Below are 13351 nucleotides of genomic sequence, written 5' to 3'. Positions count from 1 at the left end.
CCCGGATGCCTGGGTCCCCCCGCTGTGGGGCAGTGGGGGGGGGTGGGTCCCGGACGCCTGGGTCCCCCCGCTGTGGGGCAGCGGGGGGGTGTCCCGGACGCCTGGGTCCCCTGACCCCCCTGTTTGGCAGCGGGGACGGGGACGCGGAGGACGAGGAGCTGGAGCTGGTGGCCGAGGTTCGCGTGGGCGACCTGGGCGCCGTGGCCGCCTCGGCGCTGCTGCGGAGCCACCGGCCCTGGAGGGCGCCCAAAGCAGGTGGGGGGCGCGGGGGGGGGAATGTGGGGTGTGAGGGGGGGAAGTGGCACTTGGGGGGCAGGGGGTGTTGGGGGGGACCCTGGTGGGGGGGTGTGGGGCGGGATGTGGGGGGACATGGGGCATTGGGGGGGATATGGGGGCCATGGGGCACTGGGGGCAGGATGTGGGGGGACATGGGGCATTGGGGGGGGATGTGGGGCATTGGGGGGGATATGGGGCAGGATATGGGGGTCATGGGGCATTGGGGGGGATGTGGGGCAGGATGTGGGGGTCATGGGGCATTGGGGGGAAATATGGGGGGACATGAGGCCCTGGGGGCAGTATGGGGGGGGACATGGGGCATTGGGGGGGATATGGGGCAGGATGTGGGGGGACATGGGGCATTGGGGGGGACATGGGGCATTGGGGAGGATGGGGGGGACATGGGGCATTGGGGGGGACATGGGGCATTGGGGAGGATGGGGGGGACATGGGGCATTGGGTGGGGGGACATGGGGATGTGGGGGGCCATGGGGCATTGCGGGGGGGGGTCACGGGGCATTGTGTGTGATGTGGCGCAGGCCGTGGGGTTCTGCGCGTCCCTGACCCCCCGTTGTCCCCCCCCAGGCCCCATCCTGGTCTCATCCACTCGCCGCTGGCGCCTCCCCCCGTTCCCCCCGGGCCCCCCCCCGGCCGCCCCCCCCCGGCCGCGCCGCGCGCCCCCCCCGCCCCCGCCGGGCCGGCCCCGGCGCCCCCGCGGCCCCGCGCGGCCGCCCCGGGGGGGCAGCAGCCCCAGCAGCAGCAGCAGCGGCAGCGCCCCCAGGGCCCCCCCGGCGCGCGGGACGAGCCGGCGCGGGCCCCCCCCGGCGCCGCCATGGAGAAACCCGATTCCTCCTCCTCCTCCTCTTCCTCCTCGTCCCGCTCTTCCTCCTCCTCCTCCTCCTCCTCGCACCCCCCCGCCCCCCCCCCCTGCCGCCCCCGCGCCCCCTCCCTGGATATTTATGATCCTTTCCACCCCACCGACGAGGACAACGCGGGGGGGGGCGACTTCGCCTACGGCGCCTCCTCTTCCTCGCCCCCCCCGCCCCCCCCCCCGGCCCGGCAAAGAGGCCGAAGGGCGGCAGGACCAGAAGTACGACCCCTTCGACCCCACGGGCTCCAACCCCAGCTCGTCGCGCAGCAGCCCCAGCCCGGACGAGGAAGAGGAGGACGAGGAGGAAGAAGAGGAGGAAGAAGAGGAGGAAGAGGAGGAAGAAGAGGAGGAAGAAGCCGCCCCCCCCCGCCCCGACGTGTCCCACAGCATCAGCCGCATCTCCGAGACCTTGGCCGGTATCTACGACGACAACAGCTTGAGCCAGGACTTCGACAAGGAGCCCGACGCCGCCCCCCCGGCGCCAACGAACCCCCCCGGCGCCGACTCCACGCTGCCCGAGGAGGAGGATGAGGATGATGAGGACGACGCCGAGGCCGAAGCCGCCACGTCCCCCCCCCGCGCCGAGCCGGCGGCGCCGGAGCCGCGGCGCCGCGTCTTCGTGGTGGATTTGGCTTCCAAGAGCCGCCCCGAGAGCGACGCGCACCCCAAACTGGACGGCAAGCTCTCCCTGGAGGTGGTGGCCGCCGGGAACCCCCCCAAAGCGCCGCCGCCCCCCCAGCCCCGCGCCGCCAAAGCCGCCCCCCCCCAACCCCGGCACCACCGCGCCCGCCGCGACTGGGGGGGCGACTCGGAGATCGAGGAGGGGGAGATCGTGCAGCCCGAGGACGAGCGTTTCAGCCCCTTGCGGCTGTTCCGCGGCGGCGCCGGAGCCGCGGCGCGCGGGCGGGGGGCCGAGCCGCGCCCCCCCCGCCTCCCCGAGGGCGACGACTTCTTGTCCCTTCACGCCGATTCGGACGACGGCGGCGATTTCGGCGCCGACTCGCAACCGGACCCCCGCTGGAAACCGGGGGGGGGCCCCGACCTGCGCCGCAAGATCCTGAGCCAGCGCCGCCTGCGCGCCCCCCCCTCGCCGCGCTCGCCCTCCGCCGCCTCCCGCAAGAAACCCAAGCGCTCCCGCGAACGCGGCGCCGGCGCCTGGGGGGGCGGCAAAAAACCCCCCGAACCGCCGCCGCCCCCCACCGCCCCGAAAAGCAAAGAGCGGCGCCATCGCCGCGGGTCGCGCTCCCGCTCGCGGCGCCGCTCGTGGTCGCGCGGGCGCCGGTCGCGCTCGCGGGACAAGCGGCGGAGCCGGCGCTCGGGCAGCGGCGAGCGGCTCCGGCGCCGCAAGGACAAGCACCGCGGCGAGGGCAAGAAGAAGAAGAAGCAGCGGTCGCGCTCCCGCTCGCGCCGCCCGGCGCGCCGGCCGTCCCGCGAGCCCGACGGCAAAGCCGAGCGGGGGGGCGACGGAGCCGCGCGGCGCGGCGCCGTGCCGCCCTCGGTGCAGGAGCTGAGCGACGCCGACCTGTTCGCCATCAAGCGCACCATCACGGTGAGCCGGCGGCAGGACTCGCCGGAGCCGGCCAAGCGCGAGGTGCTCTATGACTCCGAGGGCTTGAGCTTCGAGGGCTTCTCGGACCGCGAGCACCAGGACGGCGGCAACCGCGGCGGCGGCGCCAAAGACGCGCGGCACGCCGAGGGGAAGAAGGAGAAGGAGCGCAAGCGCGGCCGCGCCGACGAGCCGCCCCCAACCCGCGAGAAGTACAAGAAGAAGTTCAAGGAGACCCCCGCGGCGGCGCCGGGCAAAGGCGAGAAGGACAAAGCGCCGCGGGCGGAGCGGGACAAGGCGCTGAGGAAGAGCAAAGGGCACAAGGATGGTGGTGGAGGGGAGGGGGGCGCCGCCAAGCCCCCCCCGGCGCGCAAGGTCAAGTCCAAGGTGGCCGTGTTGATCCGCGAGGGCGTCAGCTCCACCACGGCGGCGGCGGGGAAGGACGGCGGCGGCTCCATCGGCGTCAAGTTCAGCCGCGACGCCGAGAACCGGGCACCGTTCCTCAAGGGCGAGGAGAAGGCGGCGGGCGAGGTCAAGGTCAAGGCCGAGCCCGCCAAGGACGCGGGGGTCAAGGGCAAGAAGGGCAAAGCCGCCAAGGTCAAGACCGGGCTGAAAAAGGCCAAAGGGCCCGGCAAGGCCAAGGGCGGCGCCGAGGCGAGGAAGAAGAGGAAGGTCAAGGTCAAGGGCGCGCTCAAGAAGTCCAAGGCCGACAGCTGCAGCCAGGGCGCCGGCAGCCCCCAAACCCGCCTGCCCCCCAAGGTTGAACCCGCGTGGTCGGGCTCCGAGAAGTCGGGGGGCAGCCCCAAGCCCCCCGCGTCGCCCCCCCCGAAGGCGCCGGTGGGGACGGCCACCCCGGCGGCCACCCCGGCGCCCGAGCGGGAGCTGACGCCCGACTCGCAGACGGTCGACAGCAGCTGCAAGACCCCCGACGTGTCCTTCCTCCCCGAGGAGGGGCCGGGGGGGCCCGGGGGGGGCGGGGGCGCCCCCATGGGAGCGGGGACGGCGGTCCCGGGGGGCTCGGGCGCCGGGGACCCCCCCCGCGTGGAACCCGAAGCCGACAGCCGCTCGGAGGCCAAGGGGGACGGGGGGCGCCCCCCCGCGGCGCCGGGGCCGTGGAGCCTGCAGGGCGGCGTGGACTGCGCCACCAGCGGCGTGTTGGCGCGTAGGTGGCACTTGGGGACACCGGGAGGTGGGGGGGGGTCGTGTGTGACCCCCCCCCACAATGCTGCTGGTGTCCCCGCAGTGACCGCGTTGCTGTTCAAGATGGAGGAGGCCAACCTGGCCAGCCGGGCCAAGGCGCAGGAGCTGATCCAGGCCACCAACCAGGTGGGGACACCCCCCCGTTTGGGGACGGGGACACCCCCCCCCCCAATTTGGGGATGGGAACACCCCCAGTGTGAGGATGGGGACACCCCCCGGGTGGGGATGGGGACACCCCCCCCAGCTTGGGGATGGGGGCACCCCCCAGCTTGGGGACAGGGACACCCCCCCCCCGGGTGGGGACAGGGACACCCCCCCCGTTTGGGGATGGGGACACCCCCCCCAACTTGGGGACAAGGACACCTCCCCCTGTTTGGGGATGGGGACACGCCCCTCAGCTTGGGGACAAGGACACCCCCCCCAGCATGGGGACGGGGACACCCCCCCAGCATGGGGATGGGGACACCCCCTGTTTGGGGATGGGGACACCCCCCCAGCTTGGGGATGGGGACACACCCCCCAGCTTGGGGATGGGGACACCCCCCCCCCGTTTGGGGATGGGAACACCCCTGCCAGCGTGGGGACGGGGACACCCCCCCCAGCTTGGGGACAAGGACACCCCCCCCAGCTTGGGGATGGGGACACACCCCCTCCACATGGGGACGGGGACACCCCCCTCGTTTGGGGATGGGAACACCTCCCCCAGCTTGGGGATGGGGACACCCCCTCGGTTTGGGGACAGGGACACCCCCAGCGTGGGGACGGGGACACCCCCCCTGTTTGGGGACGGGGACACCCCCCCTGTTTGGGGATGGGGACCCCCCCCGTTTGGGGACCGGGGCACCCCCTCCGTTTGGGGACCGGGGCACCCCCCCCGTTTGGGGACAGGGACACCCCCCCAGTTTGGGGACGGTCACCCCAGGGGTGTCCACAGCCATGGAGGGAATTGTCACCCCCCCCTGAGGGGACAGGGACCCCCAAGAGGGGCTGCACACCTTGGGGGGGGTCTGTCACCCCCCTAAAGGGATTGTCACCCCCCCTTGAGGGGACAGAAACCCAATGGGGGGCGTCCCCCCCAATAGGGGACCCCCACACTGAGGGGGGGGGGACATCTGGTACTGGGCCACCCCCACTTCCCTATGTTGTATCTGGGAGGGGGTGCAGGACCCCACAGGGGTACCCCCCCCCAAAACCAGGGGGTATCCCCCCCGAACCAGGGTTAGCCCCCCCAAACCAGGGTGCTCCCCCCCACCCCCCCCAAAGTGGGGGTTGCCCCTCCCCATACCAGGGGTGTCCCCCCCCCCAACCTGGGGTGTGTCCCCCCCCAAAACAGGGGTGTCCCCCCCCAAAACAGGGGTGTTCCCCCCCAAACCAGGGGTGTCCCCCCCTCAACCTGGGGTGTCCCCCCCCCCAAACCAGGGGTGCCACCCCCATACCAGGGGTGTCCCCCCCCAACCCGAGGTGTCCCCCCCCAAACTAGGGGTGCCCCCCCCATACCAAGGGCACCCCCCCCAAACCAGGGGTGCCCCCCCACAGAACCCCCCCCCTGTTTTTCTCCCCCTTTTTCCAGATCCTGAGCCACACGAAGGCGCCGCCCCCCCTGGGCCCCCCCCAGCCCCCCACCTCCAGCGTGCCCCCCCCAGCTCCCCATATCCCCCCCCCGTACCTGCTGCACGGGGCTCTGCCCCTGCCGGGGGGGCCCTCGGCGCCCCCCACCCCCACGGGGCTGCCGGGTTTGGGGGCGGCGGTGGGGGGGGCGGGTGCTGGGGGGGCCCCCCCCACCCTCTACAGCAGCTCGTCCGGCACTGAGGGCGCCAAGAGGGACGGGAGCGTCACCTCCGAGGGACGAGGGGACACGGACAAGGTCAGCGGGGGGGGCACGGGGGGTCCTGGCAGGGGGGACATGGGGGGGGCCCGTGGGGGGGGACATGGGGGGTCTCGGGTGGGGGGGCCATGGGGGGTCCCATGGGGGGGACATGAGCAATGGGGGTGTCCCATGGGGACCATGGCGGGGGGGGGTGACACTGCGGTGAGGACACGTCTGCTGGAGGGGTCCCATCCGAACCAATGGCACGAGGGTTAATTAACTCTGGGTTAATTATGCTGATGTGGAGTGTCCCGTCCCAACTGCTGGGACGAGGGTTAATTAACTCTGGGTTATTTATGCTGGTGTGTGGTTGTCCCGTCCCAACCGATGGGCCGAGGGTTAATTAACTCTAGGTTAATTATGCTGATGTGGGGTGTCCTGTCCCAACCGATGGCACAAGGGTTAATTAACTCTGGGTTAATTGTGATGGTGTGTGGTTGTCCCATCCAAACCAATGGGATGAGGGTTAATTAAGTCTGGGTTAATTATGCTGATGTGTGGTTGTCCCATCCAAACCAATGGGATGAGGGTTAATTAAGTCTGGGTTAATTACGCTGGTGTGGGGTGTCCCGTCCCAACCGAGATGGGCTGGCGACCGTTCGTAGTGCTAAGACGAAGCTTAACGAGAGTTTAAGGGCAGAGCTTAAATTGGTGTCGGTTTTATAGGCTCAATAAAGAGAGAAAGGGGGGAGACGGGAGGAAACGGAGCTGGGGGGGTAAGAGAAGGGAGATGGGACGGAGCGGGGAGGCGATGGGCGGAGTCTGGACGAGTCTAGGGGGGCGGAGTCTAGACGAGTGGAGTCTAGACGAGTGGAGTCTAGATGAGTGGAGTCTAGACGAGTGGAGTCTAGGCAAGTCTAGGTGAGTCTGGACGAGTCTAGGCGAGTGGAGTCTAGACGAGTGGAGTCTAGGTGAGTCTAGACAAGTCTAGGCGAGTCTAGATGAGTCTTGACAAGTCGAGTCTAGACGAGTCTTGATGAGTCTGGACGAGCGGAGTCTGGACGAGTCCAGGCGAGTGGAGTCTAGGCGAGTCTAGACAAGTCTAGGCGGGTCTAGATGTGTCTTGACAAGTCGAGTCTAGACAAGTCTAGGCGAGTCTAGATGAGTCGTGACAAGTCAAGTCTAGATGAGTCTTGATGAGTCTGGGCGAGTCTAGGCGAGTCTAGACAAGTCTAGGCGAGTCTAGATGAGTCTTGACAAGTCGAGTCTAGACGAGTCTGGGTGAGTCTGGGCGAGCAGAGTCTGGGCGAGTCTAGACGAGTGGAGTCTAGGCGAGTCTAGACAAGTCTAGGCGAGTCTAGACAAGTCTAGGCGAGTCTAGATGTGTCTTGACAAGTCGAGTCTAGACGAATCTTGATGAGTCTGGACGAGCGGAGTCTGGACGAGCGGAGTCTGGACGAGTCTAGGCGAGTGGAGTCTAGGCGAGTCTAGACAAGTCTAGGCGAGTCTAGATGTGTCTTGACAAGTCGAGTCTAGACAAGTCTAGGCGAGTCTAGATGAGTCGTGACAAGTCAAGTCTAGATGAGTCTTGATGAGTCTGGGCGAGTCTAGGCGAGTGGAGTCTAGGCGAGTCTAGACAAGTCTAGGCGAGTCTAGATGAGTCTTGACAAGTCGAGTCTAGACGAGTCTGGGTGAGTCTGGACGAGCGGAGTCTGGACGAGTCTAGGCGAGTGGAGTCTAGGCGAGTCTAGACAAGTCTAGGCGAGTCTAGATGTGTCTTGACAAGTCGAGTCTAGACAAGTCTAGGCGAGTCTAGATGAGTCGTGACAAGTCGAGTCTAGACGAGTCTTGATGAGTCTGGACGAGCGGAGTTTGGACGAGCAGAGTCTGGACGAGTCTAGGTGAGTGGAGTCTAGGCAAGTCTAGACAAGTCTAGGCGCGTCTAGATGAGTCTTGACAAGTAGAGTCTAGACAAGTCTAGGTGAGTCTAGATAAGTCTTGACAAGTCAAGTCTAGACGAGTTGAGACTAGTCTACACAAGTCTGGACAAGAGAACCCTAGACGAGTGGAGCCTAGACAAGTGGAGCCTAGTCTACACGAGTCTGGACAAGAGAACCCTAGACGAGTGGAGCCTAGACGAGTGGAGCCTAGACTAGTCTACACAAGTCTAGAGAATGGAGTCTGGATGAGTGGAGTCTGGATGAGTGGAGTCTAGACAAGTCTAGGTGAGTGGACTCTAGGCGAGTCTAGGCAAGTCTAGGCGAGTCTAGACAGGTCTTGACAAGTCGAGTCTTGACAAATTGAGTCTTGACAATCTAGACAGGTCTTGACAAGTGGAGTCTTGACAGTCTTGACAAGTCGAGTCTTGACAATCTAGACGAGTGCTGACAATCTAGACGAGTGCTGACAATCTAGACGAGTGCTGACAATCTAGACGAGTCTTGACAATCTAGTCGAGTCTGGACAATCTAGACGAGTCTGGACAATCTAGACGAGTCTTGACAGTCTAGACGAGTCTTGACAAGTCAAGTCTTGACAATCTAGACGAGTCTTGACAATCTAGACGAGTCTTGACAAGTCGAGTCTTGACAATCTAGACGAGTCTTGACAAGTCGAGTCTTGACAATCTAGACGAGTCTTGACAATCTAGACGAGTCTTGACAATCTAGACGAGTCTTGACAAGTCGAGTCTTGACAATCTAGACGAGTCTTGACAAGTCGAGTCTCGACAAGTCGAGTCTAGATGAGTCTTGCCAATGGAGTCGAGCCTAGAGAATCCCAGCCTGGAGGAGCTGGTGTGGCCATGATCCGCATCAGCACCCGGCAGGGGTGGCCATGGGGACATGAGGGACATGTCCCATGGGGACCGTGTGCGTGTGACAGGGCCGGGGTGACACAGGGTGGCCCGTGACAAGGGTGTGACACCCGTCATCGGGGACACTGGTGACAGGGACAGCGTGGTGGTCATGGCCGTGGTGGTGACAGGGACATCCTGGGTCAATGACATGGATGTCCCACGTTGTTGAGGGTCGTGATGGTGACGGGGACATCCCGGGTCGGTGACGAGGACGCGTCACGTTGTTGGTGGTGGTGACGGGGACGTCCCGGGTCGGTGACGAGGACACGTCACGTTGTTGATGGTGGTGACGGGGATGTCCCGGGTCGGTGACGAGGACGCGTCACGTTGTTGATGGTGGTGACGGGGACGTCCCGGGTCGGTGACGAGGACGCGTCACGTTGTTGATGGTGGTGACGGGGACGTCCTGGGTTGGTGACAAGGACGTGTCACGTTGTTGATGGTGGTGACGCGGACATCCCGAGTCGGTGACGAGGACGCGTCACGTTGTTGATGGTGGTGACGGGGACGTCCCGGGTCGGTGACAAGGACGTGTCACGTTGTTGATGGTGGTGACGGGGACGTCCCGGGTCGGTGACAAGGACGTGTCACGTTGTTGTTGGTGGTGACGGGGACATCCCGGGTCGGTGACAAGGACGTGTCACGTTGTTGTTGGTGGTGACGGGGACGTCCCGGGTCGGTGACAAGGACGTGTCACGTTGTTGATGGTGGTGACGGGGACGTCCCGGGTCGGTGACAAGGACGTGTCACGTTGTTGTTGGTGGTGACGGGGACATCCCGGGTCGGTGACAAGGCCGTCCTGTCTCAGCCATGGCCCTGGTGCTCATGGGGACGTCCCGTTGTGGTGACAATCGGGTGACACCAGCCCACGTGGGTGCTGCGGCACCGCCCTGCAGCCCCTGCTCCCCCCCAGCCCCTGATGTCCCCATGTCCCCTGATCTCCCCATGTCCCCCTCAGCCCCTGTCCCACCCGTGTCCCCTGATGTCCCCCTGACCCCCATGTCCCCTGATCTCCCCATGTCCCCCTCAGCCCCTGTCCCACCTGTGTCCCCTGATGTCCCCCTGACCCCCATGTCCCCTGATCTCCCCATGTCCCCCTCAGCCCCTGTCCCACCCGTGTCCCCTGATGTCCCCCTGACCCCCATGTCCCCTGATCTCCCCATGTCCCCTGTCCCACCCGTGTCCCCCCATGTCCCCCATGTCCCTGTGTCCCCATGTCCCCTGATGTCCCCTGTGCCACCCTTGTCCCCCATGTCCCCCATATCCCTCTAACCCTGCCATGTCCCCCATGTCCCCCCAATGTCCTCTGTGTCCCCATGTGCCTCTGACCCCATGACCCCCCAATGTCTGCTATGTCCCCATGTCCCCTATGTTTCCCCATAGTCCCTGATACCCTCCCTGTCCCCCCATGTCCCCTGTGTCCCCGTGTCCCTCTTACCCCGCCATGTCCCTCTGACCCCTCCATGTCCCCATGTGTCCCCATGTCCCTCTGACTCCCCCATGCCCCAATGTCCCCCATATCCCCCAATGTCCCCAATATCCCCCATATCCCCAGTGTCCCCAATGTCCCCCATGTCCTCCCAATGTCCTCTGTGTCCCCATGTCCCTCTGACTCCCCTATCCCCCAATGTCCCCCATATCCCCCAATGTCCCCAAGCCCCCCGAAGTCCCCAATGTCCCCCATGTCCCCATACCCCCCTATGTCCCCAGTGTCCCCATGTCCCCTGTCCCCGCAGCACCTGCAGCAGCTGCACACGCAGGAGCGGGCCGTGGAGGAGCTCACGTTGTCCCCCCATGTCCCATGTCCCCCAGTGCCCCAATGTCCCCATACTCCCCAATATCCCCAATGTCCCCCATGTCCCCAATGTCCCCCATGTCCCCTGTGTCCCTCTTACCCCCCCAAGTCCCTCTGACCCCTCCATGTCCCCATGTGTCCCCATGTCTCCTATGTCCCTCTGACTCCCCCATATCCCCCATGTCCCCCAATGTCCCCATGTCCCCCAATGTCCCCATGTCCCCAATGTCCCCAATATCCCCAGTGTCCCCCCATGTCCCCCAATGTCCCCATGTCCCCATACCCTGGCAATGTTGCCAATATCCCCAATGTCCCCATACCCCCCAATATCCCCCATGTCCCCCAATGTCCCCATGTCCCCAATGTCCCCAATATCCCCAGTGTCCCCCCATACCCCGCAATGTCCCCATACCCCCAATGTCCCCCATGTCCTCATGTGTCCCCATGTCCCTCTGACTCCCCCATATCCCCAATGTCCCCCATATCCCCAATGTCCCCATGTCCCCCCAATATCCCCAATATCCCCAATGTGTCCCATGTCCCCCAATGTCCCCATATTCCCATGTCCCCCCAATGTCCTCTGTGTCCCCATGTCCCTCTGACTCCCCCATGCCCCAATGTCTCCCATATCCCCCAATGTCCCCATACACCCCAATGTCCCCCAATATCCCCAAGCCCCCTGAAGTCCCCAATGTCTCCAAGCCCCCCGATGTCCCCAAGCACCCCGAAGTCCCCATGTCCCCAGTGTCCCCGCAGCACCTGCAGCAGCTGCACACGCAGGAGCGCGCGGTGGAGGAGCTCACGTTGTCCCCCCATGTCCCCCAGTACCCCCATGTCCCCATACCCCCCAATGCCCCAAATGCCCCCGAGCCCCCCGGTGTCCCCGATGTCCCCAACGTCCCCATGTCCCCGCAGCACCTGCAGAAGCTGCACACGCAGGAGCGGGCCGTGGAGGAGCTCACGTTGTCCCCCCATGTCCCATGTCCCCAAGCCCCCCAATGTCCCCAAGCCCCCCAATGTCCCCAAGCCCCCCGATGTCCCCCATGTCCCCCCATGTCCCCCAATGTCCCCATGTCCCCCAATGTCCCCATATCCCCCAATGTCCCCCAATATCCCCAATGTCCCCAGTATCCCCAATGTCCCCCATGTGTCCCCATGTCCCTCTGACTCCCCCATGCCCCAATGTCTCCCATATCCCCCAATGTCCCCATACTCTCCAATATCCCCAATGCCCCCAAGCCCCCCAAAGTCCCCCATGTCCCCAATGCCCCAAATGCCCCCGAGCCCCCCGATGCCCCCGAAGTCCCCGATGTCCCCAACGTCCCCTGTCCCCGCAGTACCTGCAGAAGCTGCACACGCAGGAGCGCGCCGTGGAGGAGGTCAAGCTGGCCATCAAGCCGTTCTACCAGAAGAAGGAGATCACCAAGGACGAGTACAAGGACATCCTGCGCAAGGCCGTGCACAAGGTGGGGGGGACCCAAAAATGGCACGGGGGGGTCACATAACGGGGGGGGGTCACATAATGGGGGGGGTCACATAACGGGGGGGGGAGTCACGTAATTGGGGGGGTGGGGTCACATAATTGGGGGGGGTTACATAATTGGGGGCGGGGTCACTTAATTGGGGGGGTTACATAATTGGGGGCAGGGTGACATAATTGGGGGGGGTACATAATTGGGGGCAGGGTCACATAATTGGGGGGGTTATGTAATTGGAGGGGGTCACGTAATTGGGGAGGGGTCACGTAATGGGGGGGTCACGTAATGGGGGGGTCACATAATTGGGGGGGTCACATAATTGGGGAGGGTCACATAATTGGGGGGTGTCACGTAATTGGGGGGGGTCACATAATTGGGGAGGGGTCACGTAATTGGGGGGGGTCACATAGTTGGGGAGGGGTCACATAATTGGGGAGGGTCACATAATTGGGGGGTGTCACGTAATTGGGGGGGGTCACATAATTGGGGGGGGTCACATAGTTGGGGAGGGGTCACATAATTGGGGAGGGTCACATAATTGGGGGGGGTTACGTAATTGCAGGGGGTCACGTAATTGGGGGGGGTCACGTAATTGGAGGGGGTCACGTAATTGGGGGGGGTCACATAATGGGGGGGTCACATAACTGGGGGTGGGTCACATAACTGGGGGTGGGGTCACATAACTGGGGGTGGGGTCACGTAATTGGGGAGGGGTCACGTAATTGGGGAGTGTCACGTAATTGGGGGGGTCACGTAATTGGGGGGGGTTACATAATTGGGGGGGGTTACATAATTGCGGGGGGTCACGTAATTGGAGGGGGTCACGTAATTGGGGGGGGGTCACGTAATTGGGGGGTCACATAGTTGGGGAGGGGTCACATAATTGGGGGGGGTCACATAGTTGGGGAGGGGTCACGTAATTAGGGAGGGTCACGTAATTGGGGGGTGTCACGTAATTGGGGGGGGTCACATAATTGGGGGGGGTCACATAGTTGGGGGGGGTCACATAGTTGGGGAGGGTCACATAATTGGGGAGGGTCACATAGTTGGGGGGGGTCACATAGTTGGGGAGGGTCACATAATTGGGGAGGGTCACATAATTGGGGGGGGTCACATAATTGGGGGCGGGGTCACATAATTGGGGGGGGGGGGTACTTACCCAGGGAGTCATCGGGAGCATCTGCAAAGAGATTTGGGGGGGTCAGAGAGGGGGGAGCACCCAAAAGCGACCCCCCCCCAGAACCCGGACCCCAAAAGTGACACCCGGACCCCCAAACTGACCCCAAACTGACCACTGGGGACCCCCAACTGACCCCAAATTGGCCCCAAACTGACCTCTGGGACCCCCAAAGTGACCCCAAACTGACCCCCGGGACCCCAAAACTGACCCCAAAATTGAACCTGAACTGACCCCCGGGACCCCCAAACTGACCCCCAAACTGACCCCCAAACTGACCCCCGCGACCCCCAAACTGACCCCTCGGACCCCCTAACTGACCCCGAACTGACCCCCGGGACCCC

General features: G+C 64.7%; 1 protein-coding gene and 1 long non-coding RNA gene across 2 annotated transcripts; one reads left to right on the top strand and one right to left on the bottom strand.

Annotated features, from left to right (window-relative positions):
• Window positions 1-984: 984 nt before the first annotated feature.
• On the top strand, window positions 985-11857 carry LOC309452120 (splicing factor, arginine/serine-rich 19-like; the record flags this gene model as incomplete). Its single annotated transcript, XM_082076800.1, is given in 5 exon segments — window positions 985-1330; window positions 1332-3855; window positions 3937-4019; window positions 5464-5757; window positions 11690-11857. Coding segments are annotated over 5 exon segments (3291 nt in total). The 5' UTR covers window positions 985-1108.
• Window positions 9057-11309, bottom strand: LOC309452121. The gene is made up of 2 exons (XR_014186445.1): window positions 11271-11309; window positions 9057-9373 (listed from the first exon to the last, which is right to left on the bottom strand). It is a non-coding gene; the product is annotated as an uncharacterized lncRNA (long non-coding RNA).
• Window positions 11858-13351: the final 1494 nt, after the last annotated feature.

This window comes from Streptopelia decaocto, assembly GCF_964273445.1.
Source record: "Streptopelia decaocto genome assembly, contig: HAP1_SCAFFOLD_2357, whole genome shotgun sequence".
NCBI lineage: Eukaryota > Metazoa > Chordata > Aves > Columbiformes > Columbidae > Streptopelia > Streptopelia decaocto.
Note: the sequence above shows the minus strand (reverse complement) of the source record. Positions and strands in the feature narration are given on the sequence as shown.